Source organism: Arachis hypogaea, chromosome 20 (assembly GCF_003086295.3).
Source record: "Arachis hypogaea cultivar Tifrunner chromosome 20, arahy.Tifrunner.gnm2.J5K5, whole genome shotgun sequence".
Taxonomy (NCBI): domain Eukaryota; kingdom Viridiplantae; phylum Streptophyta; class Magnoliopsida; order Fabales; family Fabaceae; genus Arachis; species Arachis hypogaea.
The window spans coordinates 38,843,801-38,865,142 of NC_092055.1; the positions used below are offsets into that span (position 1 = coordinate 38,843,801).

General features: G+C 35.5%; 1 protein-coding gene across 1 annotated transcript; it reads left to right on the forward strand.

The window, feature by feature from the left end:
* Positions 1-254: 254 nt before the first annotated feature.
* LOC112783214 (probable aquaporin PIP-type 7a) lies at positions 255-3,485 on the forward strand. Its single transcript, XM_025826032.2, has 4 exons — positions 255-971; positions 2,133-2,431; positions 2,671-2,811; positions 3,090-3,485. Exons 1-4 carry the CDS (start codon positions 635-637, stop codon positions 3,180-3,182), a joined length of 870 nt encoding a protein of 289 aa, XP_025681817.1. The 5' UTR covers positions 255-634; the 3' UTR covers positions 3,183-3,485.
* The last annotated feature ends 17,857 nt before the right edge of the window (positions 3,486-21,342 follow it).

Genomic DNA, 21,342 nt, shown 5'->3' on the forward strand with positions numbered 1-21,342 from the left:
ATATATGATCGGGTTTGCGAGTTGGTTCGGGTTTCGCACCCGCAAAACCAATACCCGAACCAATCACTAACAAAAGCCATCGGTTTAGTTCGGGTTACACCCGATTACCCGTTAATTTTAGAACAAATTTAATTGGTTCGGTTCAGGTTCAGACGAGTAATCGGATACCCGCTACCCGTGCTCACTCCTAATAAAAAATATTCCACTTTAACTTAGAATTCACTTTAATAATAATAATAATTAGTATATTGTGTAAAATATTTTGTTTTGTATATTGAATGGATACATAACTTTCGATTATTATTTGTAATAAATTAAAGTACAACATTAGTTATGTTGTTTCCAAATTTTAAATAGACAAAATCTTAAATGAATGTTCATATAACTATACAATTACAAGAGGAGCAAAAATTTCCGTTATATTAAAAAGAAAAGGACCCACCAACTCCTATTTTCTACATTTTTAACTTAGTCGATCAGTAAGTCTATACCTATTATATAAACCAATCCCCAGTTCACCACATTCTCATCACCATCACTTCTTTATTATTCATTCAGCTCCACTCTAAAGAGAGTGTGAATTGAACTTCATTCACCAAATTAAAAGAGAAATTAAAACAAAAAAAATTAATTAATGGAGGGGAAGGAACAAGATGTGTCATTAGGAGCTAACAAGTTCCCAGAGAGGCAGCCGATCGGGACGGCGGCGCAGAGCCAAGACGATGGGAAGGACTACAAGGAGCCACCACCAGCTCCGCTATTTGAGCCTTCAGAACTGACCTCCTGGTCGTTCTACAGGGCCGGAATAGCAGAGTTTGTGGCCACTTTCCTCTTTCTATATATCACAATCTTGACGGTTATGGGAGTGAATAGGTCTTCTTCCAAGTGCGCCACTGTTGGTATTCAAGGAATTGCTTGGTCCTTTGGTGGCATGATCTTTGCCCTTGTTTACTGCACCGCTGGCATTTCTGGTAATTAATAATAATAATAATAATAATAATAATAATAATAATAATAATAATAATAATAATAATAATAATAATAATAATAATAATAATAATAATTCTTAATTATTTTTCTACATTAACAAACTTTATATCTTCCATGTTTTTCTTCATTACAGGCTAAGTTAGTAATAAATGGATGGAGACATTTGTATTATTTTGTTTTTCTCTCTCAACGTTATTTATAGCTACCTAAAACTCTATATATTTGTATCTTTTTTCTTGCTATTTAACTATAAAAAAATTTAAATATTTATATAAAATATATTTGTTCGATAAAATTATCTAAATTCAATAGTTTACTAGATAGTTTTATTGAACATTTAGATAATTTTATCATACTAATCTAATTTTTGTTGGATATTAAATTAATTTATATTTTTTATGGTTATTAGTTAAAATTGTCTTCGTTCAAATTTTTTTATGGTTAAAAATAATAGTTTATTTTTAATTTTTAATATCCATAATATGTATAAATACCTTATCTCGAGTATCTTGATGAGTTATCACTACTATAATGGTCCGTCTCTTTAATTATGTTAGAGCCAGTTCTAAGGCTTGGTTAGATTATGAAGTTTGATATAGAAATATATAAAAGATTATTAAGGAGTTTCAATACTTTCAGCTCAGATTTTAATTTTAAAGTTTTGGTAGAAAAATTAATGTTACTATTATTAGAGCAAAACTGTATGGATGTTCTCTTCTCAACTTGAGTAAAATTAAAATCCACTAGAATTTCAATAGGTACTCATATCAGTGTGATTCAAGTTTAATTTTCCTTTCGAAAAGAAAAGGAAATAATTTGGTCATATATGTGTAAGAGGGTGATAATGGGTGTGGATAGAGGTGGGTTTTTATACTACCCGATCTTATCTTGTATTATAATAGTCTGTATAAAACTTATTCTACTTCTATCTGCAGATAGTTAAAATTCATACCTTAATTCATTTATGTTAATTATTAAAATTTAATAAATAAAATTAAATTTTAAAATTTATATAACTATAATATATATATATATATATATATATATATATATATATATATATATAATTATCTAAAACAATTAATATATTATAAATTAATATATTTATTATTTAATAATTTAATTGAATTTGTGGAATGTAGGTGGTCACATTAACCCGGCAGTGACATTCGGTTTGTTCTTGGCGAGGAAGTTGTCTTTGACGAGGGCAGTATTCTATATGGTAATGCAGTGCCTTGGAGCAATTTGCGGTGCTGGAGTTGTTAAGGGCTTCGAGGGCAAAACCTTCTACGGCAGCCACAATGGCGGTGCCAACTTCGTCGCCCCTGGTTACACCAAAGGCGACGGTCTTGGCGCTGAGATTGTTGGCACCTTTATTCTTGTCTACACCGTCTTCTCTGCCACCGATGCCAAGCGCAACGCACGAGATTCTCACGTTCCAGTAAGCAATATATCTATTTATATCTCTCTTTACGTATATAATTATTTATGAGACTTTTTTTTTACCTAAATTTAAAAAAAAAAATAATTTTATGATATATTATGAGAATTTTTTAAAATTAATTTAATTTTTTTTAAATAATTTCATAACATAAATGATTTAAAAAAATTAAAATTAATAATATAATTGTGTAATTACTAATTGCCAATTTTGTTTTTTGTATAAATTAAAATGATTAGCTTTTGGCACCATTGCCAATTGGGTTCGCTGTGTTCTTGGTTCACTTGGCTACTATTCCCATCACCGGAACCGGTATCAACCCTGCTCGGAGTCTTGGTGCTGCCATCATCTTCAACAAACACCGTGGTTGGAATGACCATGTAAGTGTTTTTATTATTATTAATTTATTTTTAAATTAATTTGAAAACTTCCCCACCTTATTATTACAAACAAAATTTTACACAATCACCTAATATTTAAGCCAATAATTACAAAAAAAAAACTAATACTTAAATTAATTTTTCTATTTTTAATTTATTCAAAAATAATTTAGAAACATTAATTTTTAATAAATCTAAAAATTAAAACAAACGGTTAACTTTTTTTAAAAAGAAGTATATTAATATTAAAGTTTTTAATTTATTATATATATGTGCAGTGGATTTTCTGGGTGGGTCCTTTCATTGGAGCAGCTCTTGCGGCTCTCTACCACCAAGTTGTGATCAGGGCCATGCCTTTCAAATCTAGCTAAGCACTGAATGGATCCAACGGCTCTCATGGTTTTTTCCCTTCTTTTCAATTAAGCTTTTTCTATTTTTCTATTTTTCTGTTTCTATTCTGAATGTATGTATATTATGTATTATGTAATGGAATATCATCAATTAGAGGTGGTTGTTGCATGTTGTGCTATGTGTAATGGGGCCAATTTTCCTATACTTTTAAGTTGGAAGATGACCCAGTTCATCATGTGTGATGTATCCCTTTGGACTTTGGTTACGCTGTGTGCACTACTTTATCAAATTAAATAAAAAAAATAGTATGCTTCCCTCTTTAATCTTTATATAGAACATTGTCCTTACTGTTATATTTTTGGACTATTCAACATAAAGAATATCCACGGTTAGCACGCCTGTGATCTAATTGAATATTCTATTGGGATGAACTTGGTACTTCAGACTTACGAATTGTAACGCTGAGTCAGCGGCTCATTTTTTTAGTAATGAAAAAAAAATGGTGTGTAATCCAATATTGTTGTAAAATAAAATATATATATATATATATATATATATATATAAAGATGTATAAATAGAAGATTCTAGTATTAAAATAATTAGCTCAATAATAATTTATATATATATAATAATATTATATATTGTAATGTGTATATATATACAAAGATAGAAAGAAGTATTAAAAATAAAGAGAGAGAGAATTGCATATGTTTATTGTTACTATCTCAATATAATAAAGATGATTAATATTGCTATTAATATTATATGTAAAGACTAATAGAAAAGAGAATTTAGAATACTAATAAAATAAAAGAAGAGAAAAAATTGTAGAAGAAATATAAAGAGAAGAGTATTTGATTGCAACATAAAGAGAGAGTATTTGTTTATTATTGTGTGTGTATTAAAAACGGAGGTTAACCTCCTATTTATAAGCATATGAGAGGAATATTTTCAACCCATATTAATTTCATTCTCTATTGGTAACATGAAAACTGCATGGGCATCCATATCCTTTGTGTTTATCACAACACTCCCCCTTGGATGACCATTCAGGATTATTGCCTCGTTAAAACCTTACTAAAGAAAAACCCAGTGGGAAAAAACCTTAGTAAAGGAAAAAGAGTACAATATCCTTTAGTGATAGGGACTGCCTCATTAAAAACCTTGTCAAGAAAAATCCAATGGGAAAAAAAAAACCTGACCAAGGGAAAAAGAGTACAGTCTCCCCCTCTTGTCGACATCAGTTGATGTCTCGAAATCGGCGCATCCTAATCTCATGTACCAATCTTTCAAAGGAGGATTTTGGGAGCGACTTTGTAAATAAATCTGCCAGATTATCACTTGAGCGGATCTGTTGGATATCAATTGTCCCTTGATTTTGAAGATCATGAGTGAAGAAGAATTTGGGAGAAATATGCTTTGTTTTATCACCTTTGATGTAGCCGCCTTTAAGTTGAGCAATGCATGCTGTATTATCTTCAAACAGGACAGTTGGAGCTATCTTATGATCAATCAGTCCACATGATGACAGAATATATTGAATCAGACTCCTCAGCCAAAAACACTCGCGACTAGCTTCATGAATCGCCAGTATTTCAGCATGATTAGAGGAGGTTGCTGCTATCGTCTGTTTCGTGGACCTCCATGATATAGCTGTACCACCATATGTGAATAGGTATCCTGTTTGAGACCTCCCTTTATGTGGATCAGACAGGTATCCGGCATCTGCATAGCCAACTAGTTGTGACTTGGATCCATAGGGATAAAACAATCCCATATCAACCGTTCCATGAAGATATCAAAAAATTTGTTTGATTCCACTCCAATGTCTTCTGGTTGGAGAGGAACTATACCTTGCTAGTAAATTCACCGCGAATGATATGTCAGGTCGCGTATTATTAGCAAGATATATTAGCACTCCAATGGCACTAAGATATGGTACTTCAGGACCAAGGATATCTTCATTTTCTTCTTTAGGACGAAATTGATCCTTTTTCACATCCAAAGATCTTACGATCATTGGTGTACTTAATGGATGTGACTTGTCCATATAAAATCTTTTCAAGATTCTTTCTGTGTATGTTGTTTGATGAATAAAGATCCCACCTTTTATATGCTCGATCTGTAGGCCGAGACAAAACTTAGTCTTTCCAAGATCTTTCATCTCAAACTCTTCTTTTAGAGTTTTTATAATTGTTGGAATCTCTTCAGGAGTCCCAATGATATTTAAATCATCAACGTACACAGCAATTATAATGAACCCAGATGTAGTTTTCTTTATGAAAACACATGGGCAGATATCATCATTCTTGAATCCGTTTTTGGCCAGATACTCAGTAAGACGATTATACCACATTCGTCCAGATTGCTTTAGACCATATAAAGATCTTTGCAATTTGACTGAGTATAACCCTTGCGAATATTCATTGGATGGTTTAGATATTTTTAGTCCTTCAGGACTTTCATATAGATATCACGATTTAATGAGCCGTATAAATAGGCTGTTACCACATTCATTAAATGCATATGCAGTTTATGATATGCAGATAAGCTGACCAAATAACGCAATGTTATCGCATCCACTACGGGGGAATACGTTTCTTCATAATCTATACCGGGCCTTTGTGAAAAACCTTGTGCCACAAGTCGGGCTTTGTAGCGCACAACTTCATTTTTCTCATTTCGTTTTCTCACAAATACCCATTTGTATCCAACAGGTTTTACATCTTCTGGTGTACGGACTACAGGTCCAAAGACTTCACGTTTTGCAAGTGAGTCTAATTCAGCCTTCATGGCTGCTTCCCATTTTGGCCAATCATTTCTTTGTCGACATTCTTCAACTGATCTTGGCTCAAGATCCTTACTTTCATGCATGATATCTAATGCCACATTATATGCAAATATTTCATTGACAATTGTCTTATTTCGGTCCCATTTCTCTCCTGTAAAGACATAATTTATCGAGATCTCGTCATTTTCACAATTTTTAGGTACCTGAACGTCTTTTGGCGTTATATCAGAATTTTGGACAACTGCCGGTGTCTTTACTATGTCTTTTTCAACAGGAATCGTATTTACCTCTTTTCTCTTTCGAGGATTTTTATCTTTGGAACCGATAGGCCTGCCACGCTTCTGGCGTGTATTTGCTTCCGTGGCTATTTGTCCTACTGGGACATCAATTCGAATTGCGGCATTTTCCGCCCTGCCACGCTTCTGGCGTGAATTTGCTTCAGTGGCTACTTGTCCTACTGGGACGTCAATTCGAATTGAGGCATTTTTCGCTGGTATGTAAGATTTGGTTATCCTCTTTGTATCGGAAAATGCATCAGGCAATTCATTTGCTATTTTTTGCAAATGTATAATCTTTTGAACTTCTAGTTCACATTGCCCTGATCGAGGATCTAAATGCATCAACGATGATGCATTCCAATTAAGTTCCTTTTCAGGAAGCTTATTCTCTCCCCCTAATGTTGGAAATTTTGATTCATCAAAATGACAATCCGCAAACCGGGCTTTAAACACATCACCAGTTTGTATCTCAAGATACCTCACTATAGAGGGAGAATCATATCCAACATATATCCCCAATTTTCTTTGGGGTCCCATTTTGGTGCGATTAGGTGGTGCAATGGGAACATATATCGCACACCCAAATATTCTTAAATGGGAGACATTTGGCTGCTGGCCAAAAGCTAATTGCATAGGAGAGAACCGATGGTAACTCGTTGGCCTCAAACGAATAAGTGCTGCGGCATGTAAAATAGCATGCCCCCAAACCGAGGTTGGGAGATTTGTTCTCATAAGCAAAGGTCTAGCAATCAATTGGAGGCGTTTAATAAGTGATTCTGCTAACCCATTTTGTATGTGAACATAAGCCACTGGATGTTCAACACTTATTCCATTAGCCATACAATAAGCATCAAAAGTTTGGGAAGTAAATTCACCAGCATTATCAAGACGAATTGCTTTGATTGGATTTTCTGGAAATTGTGCTTTTAATCGAATAATTTGAGCCAGTAATCTCGCAAATGCCAGGTTGCGAGAAGATAATAAGCACACATGTGACCATCTCGAAGATGCGTCTATCAGGACCATAAAATATCTAAAAGATCCACATGGTGGATGAATAGGTCCACATATATCACCTTGAATCCTCTCTAGGAATTCAGGGGACTCAAATCCAATCTTTACTGGTGATGGCCTTAAAATTAACTTCCCTTGAGAACATGCAACACAACAAAATTCACTAGTTTTAAGAATCTTCTGGTCCTTTAGTGAATGTCCATGAGAGTTTTCAATAATTCTTCTCATCATGGTTGTTCCCGGATGACCCAATCGGTCGTGCCAAGTTATGAACTCATTTGAGTTAGTAAACTTCTGATTTACAATGGCATGTGATTCAATTGCACTAATCTTGGTATAATACAACCCAGATGAAAGTGAGGGTAATTTTTCTAATATAACTTTCTTATTTGAATCATGAGTTGTGATACATAAACACTCATGATTTCCCTCATTCATCGTCTCAACATGATATCCATTTCGGCGAATATCTTTGAAACTCAACAAGTTCCTCAGAGACTTGGTAGATAATAGTGCATTATTTATTATAAATTTTGTTCCTCCAGGAAACAAAATTATAGCTCTTCCGGAGCCTTCTATCACATTGCCTGAGCCAATAATAGTATTAACATATTCCTCTTTTGGCACAAGATGGGTAAAATATATATCACTTTTAAGAATAGTGTGCGAACTTGCACTATCCGCAAGGCATACATCTTCATTACATATCCTTGCCATTCTCTGAGTCTTTCTAGGAATTTGATCAGAGTCTCGTGCTGATAACGTGTTGTAAAATAAAATATATATATATATATATATATATATATATATATATATATATATATATATATATATATATATAAAGATGTATAAATAGAAGACTCTAGTATTAAAATAATTACCTCAATAATAATTTATATATATATATAATAATATTATATGTTGTAATGTGTATATATATACAAAGATAGAAAGAAGTATTAAAAATAAAGAGAGAGAGAATTGCATATGTTTATTGTTACTATCTCAATATAATAAAGATGATTAATATTGCTATTAATATTATATGTAAAGAGTAATAGAAAAGAGAATTTAGAATACTAATAAAATAAAAGAAGAGAAAGAATTGTAGAAGAAATATAAAGAGAAGAGTATTTGATTGCAACATAAAGAGAGAGTATTTGTTTATTATTGTGTGTGTATTAACAACGGAGGTTAACCTCCTATTTATAAGCATATGGGAGGAATTTTTTCAACCCATATTAATTTCATTCTCTATTGGTAACATGAAAACTGAGTCACTTGCATGGGCATCCATATCCTTTGTGTTTATCACAACAAATATCATAATTAATTGATATATTTTTTTATATAAATTTTATTTTATATTTTATATTATTTAATTGATATATTTTCATAATTAATGTAAAAAAATATTTAGATTGCGTATTAAAATACTAATTTTACAAATTTTAGCCGAAAATTAGGTTAATGGGCCAAATGAATTGAACCAGGTCCATATTCAGCCTAAGACCCAACATATATATGATGAATTCAGCCTTTTCTTTTCCCCTATTCATACGAAATACGTTGCATTGAGGAAGAAGAGCCAAAAACCCTAAATCCCTTCACTTAAAAAAAATCCAATTCCTTCTAACTTTCAATTCGAAGAGCTCTGATTGCCGTACTGTTTGTGGCCATGTGACTGCTTCGTTGAGCTCTTCAAATCCATCCGAACAAAGGGGTAAGAAATTTGAATTTTTCACCCGGCCCTTATCTTCAATTTTGTGATTTTTGGGTATTGAATATTAAGGAATTATGTAATTTTATGGTTTAGGGGTACTCTAGTGCGAGATATAACTGAGTTTCATCCAAGTGCTCAGTGGATAAAGTAAGAAACCACTAAATCTTTGTTAATTAGTGAACTGTTAAACCCTTGTATTAATTATAATAAAATTGTATGAAATTAGATTGAATTTCATGTTGATTTGGAGTCAAATTAGTGAACTAGTACAAAATTCTGGTGGTTGAAGTCTGTTGAGTTGATTTGGAGACTTTGAAACTTGTGGACAAGAGGTTTTGCAGTAAGTAGGAGACTAATATTTGGAATGTATGTGAATGTTTGGGATTAATTTGGTTGTGGTTTGGTTGGTATTGGATTGAGAATTTTAAAAAATTAGAGAATTTGAGCTTTTGGTAAAAGCTGAATTTTTGACCGATTTCGGCAGGCATAATTTGGCTTCCAGACCCCCAAATCTTGTGAAACTTATTTTGAATGAATATTAGGTCCGGGAAGTTTATAACTTCGAAGAACGGACTAACTACAAGAATTTGACAAATTAGCGACGAATTTTTGCGAGAAATATTTTTTGTCATTAATCCGTCACTAACTTGCGAGGAATTAGTGACACACTAACGACAAAATTAATAAGCGGTCACAAAATACCCGAACTTGAGAAAATGACTGATTAGCGAGAGATTTACGAGTAAGTTTATTTCTCGCAGATTGACTTTTGTAGCTAAAAAAAGAGCGAGAAAAATTTCCTCGCTAATTTCTCACAAATTAATTAGCGAGTGACAATGTTCTAGCAAATCAGTCACTTAGAGGTTCAATCGAATAAAAGTAAAGTAGCGAGGGATATTATTGTCACTATTCCATCGCAAGTGTTTGATATACAATTAGCGAGAAATAATTCACACACTAGTTCGTCGCTAAATAAACTTTGTGTGAAAAGGCTAATTAGTGAGGAACAATGCCCCTAACTAATCCGTCACAAAGACTTGAAATGCATTATGCGATGGACAAATTCCTAGCTAATTTGTCGCCAAAGTTTTTATTTTTAGTGAGCAATTCGTTTCTCGCTAATTTGTCGCATAATATTGTAAAATTCAAAATTAGGGTAGCGACAAAAAATAGTCGTGACTAACTCGTCGCAACGGATATATCATTCAGCTAGGAAAGTGTTCCTTGCTAATTAGTCGCTAAAGTGAAAATACAGATATTGAGTGCCTATGACCTAAGTAGCAAGAAATTTGTGACCGTTTAATATCTGACACACTTCGTTCGCTTATTTCAAGTTGCTGATTAGCGGGCGAAATACATTTGTCGCTAAGTTGTCGCAAGTTTAATTTAGCGAGCGACTTGGCAACTGCAATCTTGTCGCAAAGCAAAAGCTATATCCTACCTATTTTGTAGCAAATTACTCGCTAACCTCGTTGGAAATCAGTCACAAAGTTATAACAAATCCAAAGCTAATCGAGAATCTTAGAAGTAACTAGTCACAATTGAGTCACTAATCAAAAGCTTATTTAGTGAGGAATTAGCGACCATTTGAAAACTGATAGACTTTTCTCGCTTATTTCATATTGCTACTAATTTGTCAGAAAAATGTTAGTCCTTATTCTGTCCTTATTTCATGTTGCTACTAATCACTAACCTCTATATAAATCCATGAAAAATTCATGAAAAGTTTGAAGCAAATTTGCCAAGTACGCTAATGTAATTTGTCACAATTTTGTCACTAATCTAAAGCTATTTTAAATGAGACAATAATTAAAATCTCAAAGTCGTGACTAATAATTAGCTAACTAATTTTTAATAACTAATAATTTACAATATTCTAGCAAGAAGTCAATTCTCAAAAATTTTACAAACAACTCAAATCAAAAGCTTTTTCTTAAAAACTATTTTTTCCCTATTAGATCACAAATTTGTCATTATTTTTAATGGAAAGTTTGCTGTTAATTTGAATTGAAGTTTAAAATTAATATATTTTAAAGACAAATTAAAAAATTCAATATTTTTAGAAAATGATAGCATAATGTTGATATTTTCAATCACAAAATATAGGGTAAAATACTTAAATAAACCAAATGCGTGTAAATATTACTAATATCACCCAAAGCAAGAAATGATACGTGAATCTCCCAAAGGCGTATTTTATACCAATCGAATTAGGGTAATTAGATTTACAAATTTTAGTATTAAATCGAATTAGACTAAATAGATTTACTAGGTGAGCTTTAACTACACATAAATCGAATCAGGCTAGCCAGATTTATGCATGGGTATGGGTGATAAACCTCCTTTGTAGGGTTTATCTTGTGTCGAATTTAGAGCATTTTGATAACCTTTCCTCACATTTATTCAATGAAATAGCATGGTTTTGTGATTGTCTCCGTACTTGTGCTTGGATGTGAAAATATGCTTTTTTTTTTATCTTTAATTTGATAATTTTGATTCACCTTTGATCTCCACTAGATGCCTTGATGTGTTTGCTAGTGATTTCAGGTTGAAAAGGGCCAGGAAGGGATCAAAGGAGTGAAAGGAAAGCATACAAAGTGGAGAAATCATGAAAAGCCAAAGATTTGAAAAAGTCCATGGGTGCGCGCGCACTGTGCGCATCCGCGCGGATTGCGAAATACCCCAGGGGCGCGTACGCGCGCTGTGCACGTACGCGCCAAAGGCCGCACGTGATTCCTTTAGTCAAACATGTGCCTAGCGATTTTGGAGGATTTCCAACCCCATTTGGAGCTGAGTTTTTGGCGGGAAAAGGCTAAAAAGACCAAGGAATGAAGGGGAAGGCATATCATGGATAGACACACACACATTAGGCTAGTTTAGTTTTAGTTTTAGAGAGAGAAGCTCTCACTTCTCTCTAGGATTAGGATTAGGATTAGGTTTAGTTCTTAGATCTAGGTTTTAATTCATGTTCTCTTCTACTTCTTCTTCTTAATTCTTTGTTGTTACATTTATCATTCTTCTATTGTTTGTTATATTTCCTTCTACTTTGTTTGTAGATCTACTTTTGTTCATTCTATTTTCTTTTAATGCAATTTGAGGTAATTCGTGATAATTGTGTTCCTTTTGATTGTTGTTATTAATTCCTTGCAATAATTGTTGCTAGATTCCTTTGTTGATGCCAATTTACTTTGCTCTTCTTTAGTGCCTTCCAAGTGTTTGATGAAATGCTTGGTTAGATTTTAGTATAGATTTTTATCCCTCTTGGCCTAGGTGGAGTAATTAGTGACGCTTGAGTTATCTAATTCCTTTGTTGATCGATAATTAGAAGTTGCTAATTGACTTGGATACCACTAACGCTAGTCTTTCCCTTGTGAGTTGGCTAGGACTTGTGGAATCAAGTTGATTCATCCACTTGACTTTCCTCCATGGTTAGAGGTTAACTAAGTGGTAGCAATGAACAATTTGTGATCACAATTGAGGAGGATAACTAGGATAGGACTTCTAGTTCTCATATCTTGCCAAGAGCCCTTTTAGTCATTAGTTTACTTTCATTGCCATTTATATTTCTTGTCTAAAATCTCAAAAACCCCAAACATACCTCATAACCAATAACAAGACACTTCATTGCAATTCCTAGGGAGAACGACCCGAGGTTCAATACTTCGGTTTATAAATTTAGGAGTTTGTACTAGTGACAAACAATCTTTTGTATGAAAGAATTATTGATTGGTTTGGAAACTATACTTTACAACGAGACTTCATTAGAAGAATTATAAACCGTCAAGAAATCTGATCATCAAAATGGCGCCGTTGCCGGGGAGTGCAATTGTGTTATGTTATTGGTTATTGTATATATGTGAATAGTGTGAATAGATTCATCTTTTGCTTGTTTACTAGTTTTTGCTAGTTTTATTTTGTTTTTCCCTTGTGAATTCTCACCCTCTTGGCTATGAGTTTGGTTCCAATTGTGTTGTAGGAAATGTGGACTTTAATGATAACATGTATCAAGGATGGAACACTCCAAGATGGGAGGAGCCTCAAGGAATTGATCACTCCTATTGGCAACAACCTCTGGATACTTATAGGTATAATTCACATCCTAGTGCATGTCAATTTAATGGCTATGGTGATTCTTTTTGTGATAATCAAGTACCACCACCATACGCTCATGAACCTTGTCCTCAACATGACTATCAACCATGCTCACAAGCCTTTCCATATCAAGCACCTTCTTGTGACCCATATCCATCATATAACCAATCACCCATGCCATTTCCTTATGATCATTATGAACAAGAACCTCTAGAACCACCACAATTCCATTGTGCTTATTACCAAGAACCACCTCAATGCACACCATATCCTTACCCTTACCAAGAAGAACCGCCCTCTCACTATGAACCCTCTCCCCAAGTTAATGAACCTTCCCATCCACCCCAAGCTCCAATAGAAGATTCTCTCACCTTGCTACTTCAAGGCCAAGCGGATATGCAAAGGAACACTCTAGAGTTTGTGACTAATTTGACCAAGGTAGTGCACACCTTAGCCTACCAATGCTTGAACACTCAAGGTGTTTCTGTGGCCACATGTGAAAAATTAAAAGAAGAGCAAAGTATGAAAGAGAAATTGGAAAATTCGGTGGAAAAGAAGGAAGAGTCAAGCTTTGGAACAATTAGAAACCTAGGGTCATTGAAGAAAAGGAAGAAGTAGTTGAAGATCTAGAAGATGCGGAACCACCATGGACGTCTCAACAACCTCCGGAGCATATCAAGATTGAAGAATATAAAAAGGTTGATCAAGAGATAGATTCAATCATCAATGATTTCCTATCAAACATTGAATCTTCTCCCATGGGATGTGAAATGAAAGCTATTGAAGACAACTCAACACCAAATCTTGTTGGTGATCTCATTGAAGACTCTTCCAGCAAAAGTGAAGTCGATATGAAGGTAGATTTCACACAACCTCCCAAGTTTGATTTGATTGATGATGAGAAAGAATTAGAAGAAGTTAACAAGCATGAAGAAAATGAAAGAAGTTGTCAAGAGATGGAAGTACTCATAGAAGAGCATAAATGAGTCGACCTTGCATTGTCTAAGTGTGGGGAGGTTTCCCTCCCTAAGCCGCCATCCAACACACCATTCAAGTGGGTAAAACTCTTACCTTTAAGCTTTACCTTCTCACTTGAATATGGCTTGATTGAAACGGATGGACAACTTAGAGCTCTTTCTGGAACTAAGGGTAAGAAGGAGTTATGTAGTGGTTGGAAGTTTGGAAGTAGGCTCATCAACATTAAATCTTCAAGGTATAGGGACTATGATTGGATGAATGCTACTTCACATGGGTCTAGGAAGAAGGCCTGGTATGCTAGAGAGAATTCTGCTTGTTCTACTTGTCAACCATCCAAACTGAAAATTCATGAAGATCAACAAGAAGACGGGTGCAAAAATAAGATATGGGATCCCAGATCGAAGCATGAAGACTAACTAAGGGAGCTCATATCTTGGGTGGAACTCCATCCAAACTTGGTGAAGATGGTTTGAACTTCTGTCAACCATTTGAGAAGCAAAGATCCTTGGAGATTCAAGGAGGAGTGATAAATACCAATTTTGTGGTTTATATTGTGTAGAATTTGGGGGGTTTTGTCAATATTTCTCACACTTATTCACAAGAAATGCATGGTTTTGTGTTCACTTTCTAATATTGCTCCATGATGAAAAACATGCTTATTTTGCCTTAAAATTGCCATATTTTAATCATCTTCTATTGCCATTCGATGCCGTGATGTATTTGTTGAGTGATTTCGCACGCACGCATGGCACGCTCGTGTGGGAAGCTGCACGTGACCTCATTAAAGGAAATCATGCCTGGCGATTTCTGAGGCTCATCAGGCGCAGTTTCAAGCTGTTTCTGCATGGAAAAGACCCAAGGATGCTAGGGAAAAAGGGGGATCAATCATTTTACACTAAGACACAATTTTAGCTAGTTTTTTTGCTTCTTTGTTCTTCTAGAGAGAGAAACCCTTGTTCCTCTCTAGATCTAATTTTAATTTGATCTTCCCATGTTGAATTGTGAATTGGATCTTGTTAATTACTAGTTTTAATTGTTCAATTTGAATTCCTTAGTATAATTTTACATAGATCTTGTGATAGTTTTATGAATTCTTGTCAATTGTCATTTTGTACCCATTTCATGAATGTTGTGAATCTTGACTTATTGATGTTACATTGATAATTTCTATGTTTAATTGTGTTGTTTGGATGATTGTATGTTGATAATTGTTAGTGGGTACTTGTTGATTTCAATTTAATTGCTATTTTGAACATGTCTTTTGTTAATGCTTACCATGTGTTTGATGAAATGTTTACTTTGATTATAGAGTAGTTCTCTTTACTCTTGGCCTAGGCTAAGAAAATTGGGTAAACTTGAGTCATTGGGTCTAATGTATTTGATGATTTGGGAGCCCTTAGTGGTCAATTTGATAGCCGTTGACGCTAACCTTCTATTAAGTTAATTAATAGTGAGGTTAGAACTTATGGGTTGATGTTGACCAAACCATTTGACGTACTTCAAGTATAGAAGTAGACTTAATGAGTTTGGTTCCTCATAATTGTCAAGATATGGTTATTAGACAAGGATGGTGACCCCAATTCTCATGCCTAGCCAAGAGTTGCTTTTATTATTCATATTTGAAAACCAAAATTCTCAATTACATGTCTTAGTTATAGTTACTTGTTTGGTTTAGAATAGAATTATGTGGGATGTTACTTGTTCATTGGAATTGCTCATGCTTTGCTTAGTTAATTGAATTAGTTTCTTGCAATTTAAGATTACTTGCTTGTTAAGATTCCCATTTATTTTCTTGCTCGTAACTCACAACCCCGGATTTCTAACCAATGTTGAAGCACATGTTTGCCCATTCCTTGTGAGACGATCCGAGGTTTGAATACTTCAGTTATTTCTATTGGGGTTGAACTTGTGACAACCAAATCCCTCTTCTAAATTCGATACCCGATGATTGTTGTTGGTAGAGCTATATTTGCAACGAAATTTTATTGAGGAAAATCTTTACCAATACACCCTTGGAGTCGCATCAAATTTTTGGCGCCGTTGCCGGGGAGTGGTTGCAACATATGCCTTGATATTGGTTATATGAATATGTGAATATTGTAGATATTTTAATTGCTTTCAATACTTAGCCATAGTTTATATTTCTTTTACATTTGTGCTATGACTCTCAAGTTTGATGACTCGGTCTCAACCGAATTCTAGCTTAGCCGATTTTGATCCCGAGATTGAAAGAACTTTGTTACATACTCGACAAGCTAGACGGCGGTTGGATTATACGGCTAGTACTTTGGCCTCTCTTGAGGAACATACCGAATCACTAGGCGGTACCGAGAGTGACTTGGAGTCCGCTACTTCCTATTCTTCTGTTGGCACTAATAATACATCTTTACATCCTACAGGTGAGTCACACATGGTAGAGCCACGACGGATCACTTTGCATGAGCAAGGAGCTCCGGATATCATACTTCAACCATTGCAAGCAAGGTATTCTAACCTTGATCCAAACTTTGAATTGAAGAGTAGCTTGATACATCTACTTCCTAAATATCATGGGTTGCCAGGTCAAGACCCCATCTGACATCTAAGAGATTTTCAAGTTGCTTGTTCTACGGCTCGAAGGCATGGAGCTGATGAGGTAGCTATCATGGTTTTTGCCTTCCCTTTCTCTCTTGAAGGGCAAGCAAAGACATGGTTTTATTCGCTACTGGATGAGATTGTGACTAATTGGGATTTCTTGAGAATAGAGTTTCTAGATAAGTTCTTCCTATCAGAGAAGACCGACTATATCCGGAAAGAGATTTCGGGCATAATGCAGAGAGACCAAGAGAGTTTGTATGAGTATTGGTCTCGGTTCAAGAGGCTATTGGAATCTTGTCCGCATCATGGAATGAACACTCACTTGCTCATTAGCTACTTCACCAGAGGTCTTTGTGTGGAAGATAGAAGATTGCTTACCGCTTTTAGCGGTGGTTCCCTTTCGAAAAACAAGACGGAGGGAGAAGCTTGGAATTTGATAAAGGATGTTGTCGAAGCTACACAACACACAAGGGTGAGAAGTAATCCTCTCAAGGGTGTGGTGGAACCATCCCCTTCCGAATCAAGTCTAACCAAAGCACTTGGAGATATGACTACCATCCTTACCCAAATACAAAAGGATCAAAAGGAATACTACTCCATCCAAGCCGTCGAAGCCCCACCTCCGATTGCTCAACTTGAAGGCCCTCCTAGGATTTGTGGTTTGTGCTCTAGCACCACTCATTACACCGATCAATGCCATCAATTCAAGAGGAACATGCTTTTGTAGTAGCCAATGTGAACTACAACAACCGTCCACCTTATCCTTCTCAAGGCCAAAACAATTACCATCAAGGTGATGACAAGTCATCTTAGCCTATTTTAACTAGTTTTTTTCTTTTGTTTTCATTAGAATTATGCACTTTCTTGAGCTACAAGCAAGCCAATTAGGTAGATTTTCATGTTTCCTTTGATTTAATCAACCATGTATGAATTCATACTATTTCATGAGGTTTTATACTATAATTGTTACATATTATGATAGAATGAATATCTCATGATTTTAAGCATAGCTTTGATGTGTTTGGTTGATTAATGATAGGTGAAGAAAGCTTGGAGAAAGGTTGAAGCAAGAAGGAGTAGCTAGGAGTAAAGAGAAGACAATGGAATAAGTGAAATTGAACCAGGAAGCAAAAAGCTGGACCTAAAGTTAGCCTCAAACTTTTGCACAAACTTTTGGGTGAAAAGTTAGCCCCAACGTTAGCCCCTAACTTGGAGGCTAACGTTGGCATGATGAAAATCACTCCCTGGGTACCAAAGTTTGCGCCAACGTTAGCCCCTAACTTTGAGGCTAACGTTGGCATGAAGAAAACCTCCCTGGGCACCAAAAGTTTGCGCAACGTTAGCCCCTAACTTGGTGGCTAACGTTGGCACATGAAAATCACAAGGGGAGGAGCAAAAGTTTGCGCCAACGTTAGCCCCTAACTTGGTGGCTAACGTTGGCGCCACAAGTGCACAAGGTAAGGCCAACGTTAGGGCCAAAGTTAGTGATGCCGAGGCATCTTAGGCTAGTTTCACTAGCATTTTTCTGTTAGTTTTAGTTGTTTTATGCATTTTCTTGAGCTTAAAGTAACCAAAAATGGTTAAATGAAGAACAAAGCAATGAACCATCCAAACAGTATGATTTTAATGCAAATTCCATGAGTTCTAGTTATATTACTTGAATGCTATGAATGGAAGATTTCTCATGAAATTTTGCAAGACTTTGATGCATTTGTTTGGATGATTTCAGGGAAGAAGAGGCTAAGCAAGGAAGCAACAAAATCAATAAAGGAAGCTTGAATATCACATGTGGAGTTTAAGTTCCAGTTTAAGCCTAAACTGGAGCTTAAACGCCAGAATAAGAAATGCTGGAATTGAAGTTTAACCTCCAGTTTAACCTTAAACTGGAGGTTAAACGCCAGAATGAAAAGTCTCACCAAAGAAGCATTCCACGTTTAACCTCCAGTTTGACCTCAAACTGGAGGTTAAACGCCAGAATGATAATGCCATTCAGGAAGGAGTTCCACGTTTAACCTCCAGTTTAACCTTAAACTGGAGGTTAAACGCCAGAATGGGAAAAGCACCAGGGAGCCATTTCCACGTTTAAGCTCCAGTTTGACCTCAAACTGGAGCTTAAACGTGTTCGACCAAGTTTTCTCCTCCAGGGTTGCTCTCTCCATTTCCACGTTTAAGCTCCAGTTTGACCTCAAACTGGAGCTTAAACGTGTTCGACACCTCCAGGGCTACCCTTCTAAGCTTCCACGTTTAACCTCCAGTTTAACCTTAAACTGGAGGTTAAACGTGTTCGACCTCCAGGATGCCTCCTTCCATTTCCACGTTTAACCTCCAGTTTAACCTTAAACTGGAGGTTAAACGTGTTCGACCTCCAGGGCTGCCCTTCCTATATCCACGTTTAAGCTTCAGTTTAACCTTAAACTGAAGCTTAAACGTGTTCGACTACATGACTCTCCAGGGCTGCCTTCTTCCATTTCCACGTTTAAGCTTCAGTTTAACCTTAAACTAAAGCTTAAACGTGCTTCTACAAAAGGCCTCACTGGAAGTGTCTGGCGTTTAAGCTGCAGTTTAAACTGCAACTTAAACGCCACTCTTGGAAAAGGTTTCTGGACCAAAAATATTGTGGTTTAAGTTAGTATTTGAGCACAAACATTAACTTAAACTTATTCTGGTATGAAACCCAATTGAATATCATGGTTTATGGGATTGGGCCTGAAGGATTGATGAGTTTGAAATCTCAATTTATTGAGTCATGTGTCATTATTTGATTATCACTAAGTTGGCTCAATGAATGTTACAGAATTTGGATCAACAGCCTCATCAAGATTATGGATCATAAACCCAAGGCAAAAGGAAAGCAGGAGAGGCCTCAAAGCCCAAGAAACACAACAGAAGCTCAATATAGAAAGTGTATAAATAGGATAGAATTTAAGTTAGAAAGGACTTTTACCTTCACTTTTAGCTAGTTTTCATATCTTTGTAATTGAATTCAGAGCTATGACTCACTAAACCCCTTTCATTGTGTTAGGGAGCTCTATTGTAATTCAATGAATCAATAATAGTTTATCTTCTTCTTCAATCTTTTCTCTTGAATTTTGTTAGAAAGCTTCTCGATCTAATTCCATTGGGTAGTTGTCTTGGGAAAGAAACTACCCATAATTGGAATCCTTCGGAACCTTGGGAAAGGAATGGAGGATTCATGCTAGAGAAGCTTTCTCACAGTGAATTGGATTGGGGTTTGGATGGATATTGTGACATGTAATCCTACCAAATTGTGGTTCATGAAACTGTGTGGTATAATCAGTGATCAAGCATCATCTCTTCTTATGAACATTTAAACCAAGGGATTGGGAATTTGTTTGTTTTTAGAGAGAATTGGTGAGCCAAGGGATTGGGATCCAATCATATAAGATTGCCAAGCAAAATTTAATGAACGCATTGGTTGAGGAAGAGATATACATGTTTTGATTCGGAGATCTCAATATCTCCTAACACCCAATGAATTCCCAATTTCTGATTTCCAATTTCTCTTTACATTCTGCAACTCAATTCTTGCAATCACCCCCATTCCCTTTTAATTTCAGCAATTTACATTCTGCTCTTTAATTCATGCAATTTCAGATTCCACCATTTAAATTTCTTGTCATTTACTTTTCCCGCCAATTTTATATTCCGCAATTCTCATCTAAATCTTGATTCCGCTCAACTAGAACACACTTCTAATCTGAATTGCTCACTCAACCAATCCTTGTGGGATTCGACCTCACTCTATTGTGAGTTTTTACTTGACGATAACCGGTGCACTTGCCGGAAGGAATTTTGCCGATCGTGCAATTTCCTAAATCGTAGCATAACAAGTTTATGCGCATCAAGTTTATGGCGCCGTTGCCGGGGATTGGTTTTCGATTGACAATTCTCCAATTGGAAGTTAACTAGATTGAGCAATTTTTCTTGCTTTGTTAATTCTGTTCAAGTTACTTGTTGAATTTTAATTTCTGCACTCGGTTACATGCTTTCTTTCTTTATGCCTTTAAATTCAAGCAACTAACTCACTGACTCACTAACTGTTTGAATTAATTCCTCAATTGCCTAACCATACTCTTCCATTAACCAAGAGTATTTCACTTGTTTGTGCCTGTGCTGTGTTCTTGTATGACAGGTAGGAGAGGAGAGACATCAACTCCTCCATATACCGAACCAGAGAGGACCTTCATAGACTGAGAAGGGAAGCAAGAGGGAAGAGAGTAGTGGGAGAAGAGGAATCTGAAGGAGAATCTGAGGACAATTTTGAGGAAGCTTTAGATCTCAACATGGATAGAGAAGTTCACAACCATGAGAGAGCTGATGGAAACAATGCCATTCCTGAGAGGAGGGTTCTTAGTTCATACATAAACCCAACCTCTGGGAATTGTGGTAGCAGCATCCAGAAACCACCCATTCAGGCCAACAATTTCGAGCTCAAACCACAGCTAATATCACTGTGGATAATCATTGTTCATTTGGTGGAAGTGCTAATGAAGATCCCAACCAACATCTCACAAAATTCCTGAGAATTTGTGACACTGTGAAGTCCAATGGAGTCCAGGAAGATGCCTATAAACTGCTTTTGTTCCCATTTTCACTTAGGGACAAGGCAGCTAAGTGGCTGGAATCATTCCCAAGGGGAGTCTAACAACATGGGATGAGGTGGAAAGCAAGTTTCTGGCACGTTTCTACCCCCACAAAAGGTCAAT